The sequence below is a fragment of the Malaya genurostris genome, chromosome 3 (genome assembly GCF_030247185.1).
Source record: "Malaya genurostris strain Urasoe2022 chromosome 3, Malgen_1.1, whole genome shotgun sequence".
Classification (NCBI taxonomy): Eukaryota; Metazoa; Arthropoda; class Insecta; order Diptera; family Culicidae; genus Malaya; species Malaya genurostris.
The window spans coordinates 74,947,262-74,964,487 of NC_080572.1; the positions used below are offsets into that span (position 1 = coordinate 74,947,262).

General features: G+C 40.5%; 1 protein-coding gene across 1 annotated transcript; it reads right to left on the reverse strand.

Moving 5' to 3' along the window:
- Positions 1 to 655: 655 nt before the first annotated feature.
- On the reverse strand, positions 656 to 4,057 carry LOC131439007 (periodic tryptophan protein 2 homolog). The gene is made up of 8 exons (XM_058609478.1): positions 3,941 to 4,057; positions 3,761 to 3,873; positions 3,007 to 3,698; positions 1,866 to 2,955; positions 1,662 to 1,809; positions 1,210 to 1,606; positions 928 to 1,144; positions 656 to 868 (listed from the first exon to the last, which is right to left on the reverse strand). The coding sequence occupies exons 1-8, from the start codon at positions 3,956 to 3,958 to the stop codon at positions 679 to 681; spliced, it is 2,865 nt and encodes a 954-aa protein (XP_058465461.1). The 5' UTR covers positions 3,959 to 4,057; the 3' UTR covers positions 656 to 678.
- Positions 4,058 to 17,226: the final 13,169 nt, after the last annotated feature.

A 17,226-nucleotide genomic window follows, 5' to 3' on the forward strand; every position in this document is an offset into this window, starting at 1 on the left:
CAAATTGCATTGACGGCGAAACTGATTCGGCCAGAGGCGAGGGCATTCGCCGTTGTTCTGAATGGCGACGTGTCGTTTTTTCGACCGTGTTTCATTCGTATTCCTAATAACGCTAGCAAAATCAAAGGTAACTAGGATTCGACCGAATCACATTCGATCGAAGAATCGATGCGTCGTTGTTCAGAGTAGGGGCGACTGTGACTTCCCTGGACAATCTAGTGTTGAATTCGCATCCTTACCTTACATTATATAATTCAACAAACCAACTAACTGTTATTTTTTATTATTAATATAGTTCCGTACGCTTTATTTTCAGCCATAAACACAGTAGTTAGTAGTAGTTAGTAAACTTCTAAATGCTAAATTTCCCTATTCATCTCCACTATCCCTAACCTAATGTATCTGAAACCAGTGGGACTCAGAGCAGCGCCTGCTGGTGGAGGAAGCCGGTGTGCTATACGGTCTAGTGCATATCAACGGTCAGGCTTTAGTAGGCTCACAACCAGCTTGTAGTGAACCTCACTCAAGCAGATGGGCGGACACGGTCTGCCAGGTTGTGGGCTGATAAATTACAATTACAATTACAAAATGTGCTACGAGAAATTTGTATGGACTTATTTCGGATTTTTCTAGCGGATGCTATCAACACTTTGTATTTTGCTTCCGATAAAATATTTTTTATTCAGAATCGTCATCAGTATGCTGTCCATTCATTGACATACTTTGATCGATTAACATTAAGTCACTATAGTCAGCGTTTTCCAGTGCTTCTCCGTTTCGGGTTCCTTCTTCAAAATTTTCACCGTCAACTTCGTTCGTTACGTTGATATTTTTCAGCACTTGAATTGTGTACTTGTTGAAATCACAACTGTAATAAAACAATTCAAATATCACTAGTTAATTTAGCCGTTTATGACGTTAGCTTACATTTTATTCAGTGCCTCGTATTTCCGATTAAGATTCTGATGAAGTAACACCAGCGTCTGTTGGGTGAGGACATTCTCACGTTGTCCCAATCGAGTCAACAGTAAATTGGACCACCGGAGATAAAACTCAACATGAGGACTAGAGGCGACCATTTTGGCTACAAACTTTAAGCTACGATGTGCAAATTCATCCGGTAGCGATTGAATGATCAACTCCGCTGGAAACAATATTACGTGATATACAAATGCAATTAAATTACAAATTCTGATCATTTGACGTTACCATCGATGTGAGGAATCTGCTCTATAATCTCATGGATTAGATTGTTCTCATTGAGTTTTAAGGCCATAATCAACGCAGCAGAGTACTCCTGATTTTTCAGTAGCTCACGAGTAGCTTTGGGTGTTATTTCAACCGAGAGCTGGTACGGATCGAACACAATTCCTTTGTTAAGTGAATACATCAGGAGACCTTCGGTGGAGGCTGCCGCCCATGATTGACCATTTGGCGAGAAGCGAACCGCAAAAACATTAACTTCGGGTTTGATATTTCGCGCAGCCAGATCACCACGCTTTACTCCAGGTAGTTTGATAGATACGTTACCACCCTCCAGTTGTTCTCGTTCTTCTATCAGGGCAATGTTTCCGAATTCGGTTATGTTTCTTCGGTTCAAGAATTCCTTGAAAACATACAGTTTACTTATGTTACGTTAAATGACGTTAGTTTAATCTTACATAAATTCCATCTAGACTTCGATTTTGAGTGATTTGAAATTTTTTCAATAGAATCGCTTCTTGTACGTTGTAAATGCAAACGTACTTCGACTTGCCCCCAGCAAGGATACATTCTCCATCAGCTGAATAACAAATGGATGTGAAAGCCCTGACAAGATACGTTCAATATTTTTCATTCGAACTTACTACAATAAAGAAACTCACCTTCCCTGAAGATTTTTTTCGGCTGTGTTCAGATCAGTATTCGTCACACTACCGCCCATATCATTCCTTCCTTCAATGGAAGCCACTTGCTGGGCTGTTTTTACATGAAATACTGTGATCTGACCGTTCAATGATGAAACGGCCACCTCTTCTCCGTTTGGTCTGAACGCCACACAAACGACGTCCGAACCAACATCGATGTTTTCGTGAGCACCAGACGATTCTAGGCAGTCCCAAACACGAATTGATTTATCCCAAGAACCGGATACCATCGTTGACGATGTGGCAACAGGAGAGAAAGCTAAAGTTACAACCGGACCCTCATGTCCACTGAGTACCTCCAGCAATCTGCCAAGTTTCATCGACCATAGAAAGACTTCAAATACGTCCTGACCTCCAGCGGCTACCAGTTCACCTGATTGATCCACGGCAACTGAAGCGAATTGCACCGGTTCAGGTGAGGTAAATGTGCGAAAGTTTCTGTATCTCACAATGTCGTAAGCCCGCACAGTTCCATCGAGCGAAGCACTCACGAAAAACTTTTTATTCCCACTGAATTCTACAGAACTTACCGAACTGGAATGTTCGCTGAATGTAACGAAGCAAAATCCGTTATTAATGTTCCACAGTTTGACCTTCCCGTCCAAACCACCAGTCGCCAATAGCTGCCCATCGGGAGAATACGTAACACAATTCAATCCAGTCGAGTGACCCTGCTGCTTCATAACATACTGCTCGCTCTGCCATTCCCAAACCAATAATTGACCAACTTCCGGAACACCAAGAGCTAACCAATCGCCAGTGTTATTAAACGTAACAGTTTCTATTCGAAAGTCGGATATACTTAGCGAATGAATCATTGTTACATCCGGAAGCTCATGAAGGTAAAATACTCCACTGGAGTACGCTGTAATCAAAATTTTCAGCTGTTTGTGATATGCAGTTGCCGTAACGATTGCTTTCGGATTTTCTTTGCGTGCTTCATCCGCTAGGTAGTGACGAGCTAATCGTTTGTAAGTGAAATGCTGCTTGGGTTTCTTCAAAACCACTCTACCCAAGCCGTCACGGGCTTCATCTTTATTGAATTCACCTGCAAAAAGTGGAATTAAAATGATAGTTTATCGAAGTATATAATTTTTACCTTGAATATGCTCAATGCTAGTATGTTTTTCTTTGTCCGATTTTTCAAAATCGTGATCAGCAATTACATCATCTTCTTGTTCATCGTCACTCTCGCGTGGTTTTTTGAATGCCGGCTCTTCTTTTCCTACTTTTTTATATCCAACCGAAATATCATCCACATCGGTGCTGCATTCCCATAGCATCAGCAGACCATCCTTACTAACTGTATTCACATCCAGTGTTTTTTCCTCGAAAAAGCAACCCACGATCGAATCTCTATGGCCACCCAGAATGAACGGACGAAAATTATTCAAATACTCTACACCCTGGACTCTAACGGAATTGTCTTTAGATCCTACGGCAAGAATCTTTGAGTTGCATGCCCAATCGATGAAAACTGTTTCATCGTAAGCTATTTCGAAAGCCCGTTGTACCACAAATGAGTTGTAGGTTCCACTCAATTCGCCGGGCGCTCGGAATACAAGCACGGCGTTGCCTACGCACGCCGCAAAAAATTTACCGTCCGGACTGAATCGGAGATGTTTGACCTCACTCTTGAACTTGTACCGATGTATCACCGTGTGAGAAATCATGCTTATCATTTGAGCATCACCAACCTCGTTTACGGCTACTAGTATGCACCCATTGGGGGAAAGATCCAGTGCGCAGTAACTATATTCACTTTCCAGAGATAGTGTTTGAGATTTGTTGCTAAAATATAGGGCAAGATCAAATAGAGAGCTCATACATTTATAGCAAAATAGTTTATTTACTTCTTTAGGTCAAAAATGGTGATGCGGTTGCCAACAGGACTGATGACGGAGTTTCCATCGGGAGTGAAAATGAGTTTTCCTTTCCGATACACCGATCCAAGCAGATTACTGAACTAAAATAATTGAGCATAATGTATGCATCTGAAGCATCACTACTTAGCTGATTATATTTGAATGTACCTTATATGCGAATTTCATAACTCAAAATTTTGTAAAATATAACACATTACAAGATAAACTCGAGAATTTTGTTGTGAACACGACAAAAATAAAAACACAACATGGACTTCTGTGAAGTTACCGACTAAAAAGCTCACCGACCAAAAAGCTCACCGACCAAAATTCTCATCTTTAAAAAACTCTCTCTCAGAAAAATGCTCAGTGGGAAAAAGCTCATCTCAAATAAATCCCTATAAGAAATATACCCAATGCAGAGCCACGCACCCTAGTGGTGGGAATCGTAAAAACTGGAAATCAACGACCAAAACGGAAATTCAATTAAAAGCATTATTTTTGAAAATAAAGTAATCTATAGCATGATACCAAGTATTTTCATTTAAACTAGAAAGAAATTTAGTTATGTTTTTATACCTGAATTATATTTTAAATTTCAAATATTTTAATCCAGTTGAAGATCATAGGTAGGCGTCACATATTTTAGAAACATACTATGTAAGACACCAAAAATACCCAAGCTGGCATACTGCTGAAAAGGTTTCTGATACATTCAGCTAACTTCAGGTGTAGTGGTTGCTCTGGGAAAAGGGTCAGAGTCGTGCAGTATGCTGGAGAGTATGGGTAAGTATAAACATACTAAATTATTTCGATGAAACGACATATGAGACACCAAAAATACCCAAGCTGGCATACTGCTGAAAAGGTTTCTGATACATTCAGCTATCTTCAGGTGTAGTGGTTGCTCTGGGAAAAGGGTCAGAGTCATGCAGTATGCTAAAGAGTATGGGTAAGTATAAACATACTAAATTATTTCGATGAAACGACATATGAGACACCAAAAATACCCAAGCTGGCATACTGCTGAAAAGGTTTCTGATACATTCAGCTAACTTCAGGTGTAGTGGTTGCTCTGGGAAAAGGGTCAGAGTCGTGCAGTATGCTGGAGAGTATGGGTAAGTATAAACATACTAAATTATTTCGATGAAACGACATATGAGACACCAAAAATACCCAAGCTGGCATACTGCTGAAAAGGTTTCTGATACATTCAGCTAACTTCAGGTGTAGTGGTTGCTCTGGGAAAAGGGTCAGAGTCGTGCAGTATGCTGGAGAGTATGGGTAAGTATAAACATACTAAATTATTTCGATGAAACGACATATGAGACACCAAAAATACCCAAGCTGGCATACTGCTGAAAAGGTTTCTGATACATTCAGCTATCTTCAGGTGTAGTGGTTGCTCTGGGAAAAGGGTCAGAGTCATGCAGTATGCTAAAGAGTATGGGTAAGTATAAACATACTAAATTATTTCGATGAAACGACATATGAGACACCAAAAATACCCAAGCTGGCATACTGCTGAAAAGGTTTCTGATACATTCAGCTAACTTCAGGTGTAGTGGTTGCTCTGGGAAAAGGGTCAGAGTCGAGCAGTATGCTGGAGAGTATGGGTAAGTATAGACATACTAAATTATTTCGATGAAACGACATATGAGACACCAAAAATACCCAAGCTGGCATACTGCTGAAAAGGTTTCTGATACATTCAGCTATCTTCAGGTGTAGTGGTTGCTCTGGGAAAAGGGTCAGAGTCGTGCAGTATGCTGGAGAGTATGGGTAAGTATAAACATACTAAATTATTTCGATGAAACGACATATGAGACACCAAAAATACCCAAGCTGGCATACTGCTGAAAAGGTTTCTGATACATTCAGCTATCTTCAGGTGTAGTGGTTGCTCTGGGAAAAGGGTCAGAGTCGAGCAGTATGCTGGAGAGTATGGGTAAGTATAGACATACTAAATTATTTCGATGAAACGACATATGAGACACCAAAAATTCCCAAGCTGGCATACTGCTAAAAAGGTTTCTGATACATTCAGCTATCTTCAGGTGTAGTGGTTGCTCTGGGAAAAGGGTCAGAGTCGTGCAGTATGCTGGAGAGTATGGGTAAGTATAAACATACTAAATTATTTCGATGAAACGACATATGAGACACCAAAAATACCCAAGCTGGCATACTGCTGAAAAGGTTTCTGATACATTCAGCTAACTTCAGGTGTAGTGGTTGCTCTGGGAAAAGGGTCAGAGTCGAGCAGTATGCTGGAGAGTATGGGTAAGTATAAACATACTAAATTATTTCGATGAAACGACATATGAGACACCAAAAATACCCAAGCTGGCATACTGCTGAAAAGGTTTCTGATACATTCAGCTTTCTTCAGGTGTAGTGGTTGCTCTGGGAAAAGGGTCAGAGTCGAGCAGTATGCTAAAGAGTATGGGTAAGTATAGACATACTAAATTATTTCGATGAAACGACATATGAGACACCAAAAATACCCAAGCTGGCATACTGCTGAAAAGGTTTCTGATACATTCAGCTATCTTCAGGTGTAGTGGTTGCTCTGGGAAAAGGGTCAGAGTCGAGCAGTATGCTGGAGAGTATGGGTAAGTATAGACATACTAAATTATTTCGATGAAACGACATATGAGACACCAAAAATACCCAAGCTGGCATACTGCTGAAAAGGTTTCTGATACATTCAGCTATCTTCAGGTGTAGTGGTTGCTCTGGGAAAAGGGTCAGAGTCGTGCAGTATGCTGGAGAGTATGGGTAAGTATAAACATACTAAATTATTTCGATGAAACGACATATGAGACACCAAAAATACCCAAGCTGGCATACTGCTGAAAAGGTTTCTGATACATTCAGCTATCTTCAGGTGTAGTGGTTGCTCTGGGAAAAGGGTCAGAGTCGTGCAGTATGCTGGAGAGTATGGGTAAGTATAAACATACTAAATTATTTCGATGAAACGACATATGAGACACCAAAAATACCCAAGCTGGCATACTGCTGAAAAGGTTTCTGATACATTCAGCTAACTTCAGGTGTAGTGGTTGCTCTGGGAAAAGGGTCAGAGTCGTGCAGTATGCTGGAGAGTATGGGTAAGTATAAACATACTAAATTATTTCGATGAAACGACATATGAGACACCAAAAATACCCAAGCTGGCATACTGCTGAAAAGGTTTCTGATACATTCAGCTAACTTCAGGTGTAGTGGTTGCTCTGGGAAAAGGGTCAGAGTCGTGCAGTATGCTGGAGAGTATGGGTAAGTATAAACATACTAAATTATTTCGATGAAACGACATATGAGACACCAAAAATACCCAAGCTGGCATACTGCTGAAAAGGTTTCTGATACATTCAGCTATCTTCAGGTGTAGTGGTTGCTCTGGGAAAAGGGTCAGAGTCATGCAGTATGCTAAAGAGTATGGGTAAGTATAAACATACTAAATTATTTCGATGAAACGACATATGAGACACCAAAAATACCCAAGCTGGCATACTGCTGAAAAGGTTTCTGATACATTCAGCTAACTTCAGGTGTAGTGGTTGCTCTGGGAAAAGGGTCAGAGTCGAGCAGTATGCTGGAGAGTATGGGTAAGTATAGACATACTAAATTATTTCGATGAAACGACATATGAGACACCAAAAATACCCAAGCTGGCATACTGCTGAAAAGGTTTCTGATACATTCAGCTAACTTCAGGTGTAGTGGTTGCTCTGGGAAAAGGGTCAGAGTCGTGCAGTATGCTGGAGAGTATGGGTAAGTATAAACATACTAAATTATTTCGATGAAACGACATATGAGACACCAAAAATACCCAAGCTGGCATACTGCTGAAAAGGTTTCTGATACATTCAGCTATCTTCAGGTGTAGTGGTTGCTCTGGGAAAAGGGTCAGAGTCATGCAGTATGCTAAAGAGTATGGGTAAGTATAAACATACTAAATTATTTCGATGAAACGACATATGAGACACCAAAAATACCCAAGCTGGCATACTGCTGAAAAGGTTTCTGATACATTCAGCTAACTTCAGGTGTAGTGGTTGCTCTGGGAAAAGGGTCAGAGTCATGCAGTATGCTAAAGAGTATGGGTAAGTATAAACATACTAAATTATTTCGATGAAACGACATATGAGACACCAAAAATACCCAAGCTGGCATACTGCTGAAAAGGTTTCTGATACATTCAGCTAACTTCAGGTGTAGTGGTTGCTCTGGGAAAAGGGTCAGAGTCGTGCAGTATGCTGGAGAGTATGGGTAAGTATAAACATACTAAATTATTTCGATGAAACGACATATGAGACACCAAAAATACCCAAGCTGGCATACTGCTGAAAAGGTTTCTGATACATTCAGCTAACTTCAGGTGTAGTGGTTGCTCTGGGAAAAGGGTCAGAGTCGTGCAGTATGCTGGAGAGTATGGGTAAGTATAAACATACTAAATTATTTCGATGAAACGACATATGAGACACCAAAAATACCCAAGCTGGCATACTGCTGAAAAGGTTTCTGATACATTCAGCTATCTTCAGGTGTAGTGGTTGCTCTGGGAAAAGGGTCAGAGTCATGCAGTATGCTAAAGAGTATGGGTAAGTATAACATACTAAATTATTTCGATGAAACGACATATGAGACACCAAAAATACCCAAGCTGGCATACTGCTGAAAAGGTTTCTGATACATTCAGCTAACTTCAGGTGTAGTGGTTGCTCTGGGAAAAGGGTCAGAGTCGAGCAGTATGCTGGAGAGTATGGGTAAGTATAGACATACTAAATTATTTCGATGAAACGACATATGAGACACCAAAAATACCCAAGCTGGCATACTGCTGAAAAGGTTTCTGATACATTCAGCTATCTTCAGGTGTAGTGGTTGCTCTGGGAAAAGGGTCAGAGTCGTGCAGTATGCTGGAGAGTATGGGTAAGTATAAACATACTAAATTATTTCGATGAAACGACATATGAGACACCAAAAATACCCAAGCTGGCATACTGCTGAAAAGGTTTCTGATACATTCAGCTAACTTCAGGTGTAGTGGTTGCTCTGGGAAAAGGGTCAGAGTCGAGCAGTATGCTGGAGAGTATGGGTAAGTATAAACATACTAAATTATTTCGATGAAACGACATATGAGACACCAAAAATACCCAAGCTGGCATACTGCTGAAAAGGTTTCTGATACATTCAGCTATCTTCAGGTGTAGTGGTTGCTCTGGGAAAAGGGTCAGAGTCATGCAGTATGCTAAAGAGTATGGGTAAGTATAAACATACTAAATTATTTCGATGAAACGACATATGAGACACCAAAAATACCCAAGCTGGCATACTGCTGAAAAGGTTTCTGATACATTCAGCTAACTTCAGGTGTAGTGGTTGCTCTGGGAAAAGGGTCAGAGTCGAGCAGTATGCTGGAGAGTATGGGTAAGTATAAACATACTAAATTATTTCGATGAAACGACATATGAGACACCAAAAATACCCAAGCTGGCATACTGCTGAAAAGGTTTCTGATACATTCAGCTATCTTCAGGTGTAGTGGTTGCTCTGGGAAAAGGGTCAGAGTCATGCAGTATGCTAAAGAGTATGGGTAAGTATAAACATACTAAATTATTTCGATGAAACGACATATGAGACACCAAAAATACCCAAGCTGGCATACTGCTGAAAAGGTTTCTGATACATTCAGCTATCTTCAGGTGTAGTGGTTGCTCTGGGAAAAGGGTCAGAGTCGTGCAGTATGCTGGAGAGTATGGGTAAGTATAAACATACTAAATTATTTCGATGAAACGACATATGAGACACCAAAAATACCCAAGCTGGCATACTGCTGAAAAGGTTTCTGATACATTCAGCTAACTTCAGGTGTAGTGGTTGCTCTGGGAAAAGGGTCAGAGTCGAGCAGTATGCTAAAGAGTATGGGTAAGTATAGACATACTAAATTATTTCGATGAAACGACGTATGAGACACCAAAAATACCCAAGCTGGCATACTGCTGAAAAGGTTTCTGATACATTCAGCTATCTTCAGGTGTAGTGGTTGCTCTGGGAAAAGGGTCAGAGTCGAGCAGTATGCTGGAGAGTATGGGTAAGTATAGACATACTAAATTATTTCGATGAAACGACATATGAGACACCAAAAATTCCCAAGCTGGCATACTGCTGAAAAGGTTTCTGATACATTCAGCTATCTTCAGGTGTAGTGGTTGCTCTGGGAAAAGGGTCAGAGTCGTGCAGTATGCTGGAGAGTATGGGTAAGTATAAACATACTAAATTATTTCGATGAAACGACATATGAGACACCAAAAATACCCAAGCTGGCATACTGCTGAAAAGGTTTCTGATACATTCAGCTAACTTCAGGTGTAGTGGTTGCTCTGGGAAAAGGGTCAGAGTCGAGCAGTATGCTGGAGAGTATGGGTAAGTATAAACATACTAAATTATTTCGATGAAACGACATATGAGACACCAAAAATACCCAAGCTGGCATACTGCTGAAAAGGTTTCTGATACATTCAGCTTTCTTCAGGTGTAGTGGTTGCTCTGGGAAAAGGGTCAGAGTCGAGCAGTATGCTAAAGAGTATGGGTAAGTATAGACATACTAAATTATTTCGATGAAACGACGTATGAGACACCAAAAATACCCAAGCTGGCATACTGCTGAAAAGGTTTCTGATACATTCAGCTATCTTCAGGTGTAGTGGTTGCTCTGGGAAAAGGGTCAGAGTCGAGCAGTATGCTGGAGAGTATGGGTAAGTATAGACATACTAAATTATTTCGATGAAACGACATATGAGACACCAAAAATTCCCAAGCTGGCATACTGCTGAAAAGGTTTCTGATACATTCAGCTATCTTCAGGTGTAGTGGTTGCTCTGGGAAAAGGGTCAGAGTCGTGCAGTATGCTGGAGAGTATGGGTAAGTATAAACATACTAAATTATTTCGATGAAACGACATATGAGACACCAAAAATACCCAAGCTGGCATACTGCTGAAAAGGTTTCTGATACATTCAGCTAACTTCAGGTGTAGTGGTTGCTCTGGGAAAAGGGTCAGAGTCGAGCAGTATGCTGGAGAGTATGGGTAAGTATAAACATACTAAATTATTTCGATGAAACGACATATGAGACACCAAAAATACCCAAGCTGGCATACTGCTGAAAAGGTTTCTGATACATTCAGCTTTCTTCAGGTGTAGTGGTTGCTCTGGGAAAAGGGTCAGAGTCGAGCAGTATGCTAAAGAGTATGGGTAAGTATAGACATACTAAATTATTTCGATGAAACGACATATGAGACACCAAAAATACCCAAGCTGGCATACTGCTGAAAAGGTTTCTGATACATTCAGCTATCTTCAGGTGTAGTGGTTGCTCTGGGAAAAGGGTCAGAGTCGAGCAGTATGCTGGAGAGTATGGGTAAGTATAGACATACTAAATTATTTCGATGAAACGACATATGAGACACCAAAAATACCCAAGCTGGCATACTGCTGAAAAGGTTTCTGATACATTCAGCTATCTTCAGGTGTAGTGGTTGCTCTGGGAAAAGGGTCAGAGTCGTGCAGTATGCTGGAGAGTATGGGTAAGTATAAACATACTAAATTATTTCGATGAAACGACATATGAGACACCAAAAATACCCAAGCTGGCATACTGCTGAAAAGGTTTCTGATACATTCAGCTATCTTCAGGTGTAGTGGTTGCTCTGGGAAAAGGGTCAGAGTCGTGCAGTATGCTGGAGAGTATGGGTAAGTATAAACATACTAAATTATTTCGATGAAACGACATATGAGACACCAAAAATACCCAAGCTGGCATACTGCTGAAAAGGTTTCTGATACATTCAGCTAACTTCAGGTGTAGTGGTTGCTCTGGGAAAAGGGTCAGAGTCGAGCAGTATGCTGGAGAGTATGGGTAAGTATAAACATACTAAATTATTTCGATGAAACGACATATGAGACACCAAAAATACCCAAGCTGGCATACTGCTGAAAAGGTTTCTGATACATTCAGCTATCTTCAGGTGTAGTGGTTGCTCTGGGAAAAGGGTCAGAGTCATGCAGTATGCTAAAGAGTATGGGTAAGTATAAACATACTAAATTATTTCGATGAAACGACATATGAGACACCAAAAATACCCAAGCTGGCATACTGCTGAAAAGGTTTCTGATACATTCAGCTATCTTCAGGTGTAGTGGTTGCTCTGGGAAAAGGGTCAGAGTCATGCAGTATGCTAAAGAGTATGGGTAAGTATAAACATACTAAATTATTTCGATGAAACGACATATGAGACACCAAATATACCCAAGCTGGCATACTGCTGAAAAGGTTTCTGATACATTCAGCTATCTTCAGGTGTAGTGGTTGCTCTGGGAAAAGGGTCAGAGTCATGCAGTATGCTAAAGAGTATGGGTAAGTATAACATACTAAATTATTTCGATGAAACGACATATGAGACACCAAAAATACCCAAGCTGGCATACTGCTGAAAAGGTTTCTGATACATTCAGCTAACTTCAGGTGTAGTGGTTGCTCTGGGAAAAGGGTCAGAGTCGAGCAGTATGCTGGAGAGTATGGGTAAGTATAGACATACTAAATTATTTCGATGAAACGACATATGAGACACCAAAAATACCCAAGCTGGCATACTGCTGAAAAGGTTTCTGATACATTCAGCTATCTTCAGGTGTAGTGGTTGCTCTGGGAAAAGGGTCAGAGTCGTGCAGTATGCTGGAGAGTATGGGTAAGTATAAACATACTAAATTATTTCGATGAAACGACATATGAGACACCAAAAATACCCAAGCTGGCATACTGCTGAAAAGGTTTCTGATACATTCAGCTAACTTCAGGTGTAGTGGTTGCTCTGGGAAAAGGGTCAGAGTCGAGCAGTATGCTGGAGAGTATGGGTAAGTATAAACATACTAAATTATTTCGATGAAACGACATATGAGACACCAAAAATACCCAAGCTGGCATACTGCTGAAAAGGTTTCTGATACATTCAGCTATCTTCAGGTGTAGTGGTTGCTCTGGGAAAAGGGTCAGAGTCATGCAGTATGCTAAAGAGTATGGGTAAGTATAAACATACTAAATTATTTCGATGAAACGACATATGAGACACCAAAAATACCCAAGCTGGCATACTGCTGAAAAGGTTTCTGATACATTCAGCTAACTTCAGGTGTAGTGGTTGCTCTGGGAAAAGGGTCAGAGTCGAGCAGTATGCTGGAGAGTATGGGTAAGTATAAACATACTAAATTATTTCGATGAAACGACATATGAGACACCAAAAATACCCAAGCTGGCATACTGCTGAAAAGGTTTCTGATACATTCAGCTATCTTCAGGTGTAGTGGTTGCTCTGGGAAAAGGGTCAGAGTCATGCAGTATGCTAAAGAGTATGGGTAAGTATAAACATACTAAATTATTTCGATGAAACGACATATGAGACACCAAAAATACCCAAGCTGGCATACTGCTGAAAAGGTTTCTGATACATTCAGCTATCTTCAGGTGTAGTGGTTGCTCTGGGAAAAGGGTCAGAGTCGTGCAGTATGCTGGAGAGTATGGGTAAGTATAAACATACTAAATTATTTCGATGAAACGACATATGAGACACCAAAAATACCCAAGCTGGCATACTGCTGAAAAGGTTTCTGATACATTCAGCTAACTTCAGGTGTAGTGGTTGCTCTGGGAAAAGGGTCAGAGTCGAGCAGTATGCTAAAGAGTATGGGTAAGTATAGACATACTAAATTATTTCGATGAAACGACGTATGAGACACCAAAAATACCCAAGCTGGCATACTGCTGAAAAGGTTTCTGATACATTCAGCTATCTTCAGGTGTAGTGGTTGCTCTGGGAAAAGGGTCAGAGTCGAGCAGTATGCTGGAGAGTATGGGTAAGTATAGACATACTAAATTATTTCGATGAAACGACATATGAGACACCAAAAATTCCCAAGCTGGCATACTGCTGAAAAGGTTTCTGATACATTCAGATATCTTCAGGTGTAGTGGTTGCTCTGGGAAAAGGGTCAGAGTCGTGCAGTATGCTGGAGAGTATGGGTAAGTATAAACATACTAAATTATTTCGATGAAACGACATATGAGACACCAAAAATACCCAAGCTGGCATACTGCTGAAAAGGTTTCTGATACATTCAGCTAACTTCAGGTGTAGTGGTTGCTCTGGGAAAAGAGTCAGAGTCGAGCAGTATGCTGGAGAGTATGGGTAAGTATAAACATACTAAATTATTTCGATGAAACGACATATGAGACACCAAAAATACCCAAGCTGGCATACTGCTGAAAAGGTTTCTGATACATTCAGCTTTCTTCAGGTGTAGTGGTTGCTCTGGGAAAAGGGTCAGAGTCGAGCAGTATGCTAAAGAGTATGGGTAAGTATAGACATACTAAATTATTTCGATGAAACGACGTATGAGACACCAAAAATACCCAAGCTGGCATACTGCTGAAAAGGTTTCTGATACATTCAGCTATCTTCAGGTGTAGTGGTTGCTCTGGGAAAAGGGTCAGAGTCGAGCAGTATGCTGGAGAGTATGGGTAAGTATAGACATACTAAATTATTTCGATGAAACGACATATGAGACACCAAAAATTCCCAAGCTGGCATACTGCTGAAAAGGTTTCTGATACATTCAGCTATCTTCAGGTGTAGTGGTTGCTCTGGGAAAAGGGTCAGAGTCGTGCAGTATGCTGGAGAGTATGGGTAAGTATAAACATACTAAATTATTTCGATGAAACGACATATGAGACACCAAAAATACCCAAGCTGGCATACTGCTGAAAAGGTTTCTGATACATTCAGCTAACTTCAGGTGTAGTGGTTGCTCTGGGAAAAGGGTCAGAGTCGAGCAGTATGCTGGAGAGTATGGGTAAGTATAAACATACTAAATTATTTCGATGAAACGACATATGAGACACCAAAAATACCCAAGCTGGCATACTGCTGAAAAGGTTTCTGATACATTCAGCTTTCTTCAGGTGTAGTGGTTGCTCTGGGAAAAGGGTCAGAGTCGAGCAGTATGCTAAAGAGTATGGGTAAGTATAGACATACTAAATTATTTCGATGAAACGACATATGAGACACCAAAAATACCCAAGCTGGCATACTGCTGAAAAGGTTTCTGATACATTCAGCTATCTTCAGGTGTAGTGGTTGCTCTGGGAAAAGGGTCAGAGTCGAGCAGTATGCTGGAGAGTATGGGTAAGTATAGACATACTAAATTATTTCGATGAAACGACATATGAGACACCAAAAATACCCAAGCTGGCATACTGCTGAAAAGGTTTCTGATACATTCAGCTATCTTCAGGTGTAGTGGTTGCTCTGGGAAAAGGGTCAGAGTCGTGCAGTATGCTGGAGAGTATGGGTAAGTATAAACATACTAAATTATTTCGATGAAACGACATATGAGACACCAAAAATACCCAAGCTGGCATACTGCTGAAAAGGTTTCTGATACATTCAGCTATCTTCAGGTGTAGTGGTTGCTCTGGGAAAAGGGTCAGAGTCGTGCAGTATGCTGGAGAGTATGGGTAAGTATAAACATACTAAATTATTTCGATGAAACGACATATGAGACACCAAAAATACCCAAGCTGGCATACTGCTGAAAAGGTTTCTGATACATTCAGCTTTCTTCAGGTGTAGTGGTTGCTCTGGGAAAAGGGTCAGAGTCGAGCAGTATGCTAAAGAGTATGGGTAAGTATAGACATACTAAATTATTTCGATGAAACGACATATGAGACACCAAAAATACCCAAGCTGGCATACTGCTGAAAAGGTTTCTGATACATTCAGCTATCTTCAGGTGTAGTGGTTGCTCTGGGAAAAGGGTCAGAGTCGAGCAGTATGCTGGAGAGTATGGGTAAGTATAGACATACTAAATTATTTCGATGAAACGACATATGAGACACCAAAAATACCCAAGCTGGCATACTGCTGAAAAGGTTTCTGATACATTCAGCTATCTTCAGGTGTAGTGGTTGCTCTGGAAAAAGGGTCAGAGTCATGCAGTATGCTAAAGAGTATGGGTAAGTATAAACATACTAAATTATTTCGATGAAACGACATATGAGACACCAAAAATACCCAAGCTGGCATACTGCTGAAAAGGTTTCTGATACATTCAGCTAACTTCAGGTGTAGTGGTTGCTCTGGGAAAAGGGTCAGAGTCGAGCAGTATGCTGGAGAGTATGGGTAAGTATAAACATACTAAATTATTTCGATGAAACGACATATGAGACACCAAAAATACCCAAGCTGGCATACTGCTGAAAAGGTTTCTGATACATTCAGCTATCTTCAGGTGTAGTGGTTGCTCTGGGAAAAGGGTCAGAGTCATGCAGTATGCTAAAGAGTATGGGTAAGTATAAACATACTAAATTATTTCGATGAAACGACATATGAGACACCAAAAATACCCAAGCTGGCATACTGCTGAAAAGGTTTCTGATACATTCAGCTAACTTCAGGTGTAGTGGTTGCTCTGGGAAAAGGGTCAGAGTCGAGCAGTATGCTGGAGAGTATGGGTAAGTATAAACATACTAAATTATTTCGATGAAACGACATATGAGACACCAAAAATACCCAAGCTGGCATACTGCTGAAAAGGTTTCTGATACATTCAGCTATCTTCAGGTGTAGTGGTTGCTCTGGGAAAAGGGTCAGAGTCATGCAGTATGCTAAAGAGTATGGGTAAGTATAAACATACTAAATTATTTCGATGAAACGACATATGAGACACCAAAAATACCCAAGCTGGCATACTGCTGAAAAGGTTTCTGATACATTCAGCTAACTTCAGGTGTAGTGGTTGCTCTGGGAAAAGGGTCAGAGTCGAGCAGTATGCTGGAGAGTATGGGTAAGTATAAACATACTAAATTATTTCGATGAAACGACATATGAGACACCAAAAATACCCAAGCTGGCATACTGCTGAAAAGGTTTCTGATACATTCAGCTATCTTCAGGTGTAGTGGTTGCTCTGGGAAAAGGGTCAGAGTCATGCAGTATGCTAAAGAGTATGGGTAAGTATAAACATACTAAATTATTTCGATGAAACGACATATGAGACACCAAAAATACCCAAGCTGGCATACTGCTGAAAAGGTTTCTGATACATTCAGCTAACTTCAGGTGTAGTGGTTGCTCTGGGAAAAGGGTCAGAGTCGAGCAGTATGCTGGAGAGTATGGGTAAGTATAAACATACTAAATTATTTCGATGAAACGACATATGAGACACCAAAAATACCCAAGCTGGCATACTGCTGAAAAGGTTTCTGATACATTCAGCTATCTTCAGGTGTAGTGGTTGCTCTGGGAAAAGGGTCAGAGTCATGCAGTATGCTAAAGAGTATGGGTAAGTATAAACATACTAAATTATTTCGATGAAACGACATATGAGACACCAAAA

Bases quoted from the DNA above. Each gene is read 5' to 3' on its own strand.
- LOC131439007 (XM_058609478.1), bottom strand. The intron at 3,699-3,760 runs GTAAATAAACTA...CCTATATTTTAG, and splicing joins ACCATTTTTGACCTAAAGAA to CAACAAATCTCAAACACTAT. The intron at 1,607-1,661 runs GTAAGATTAAAC...TATGTTTTCAAG, and splicing joins GAAGTCTAGATGGAATTTAT to GAATTCTTGAACCGAAGAAA.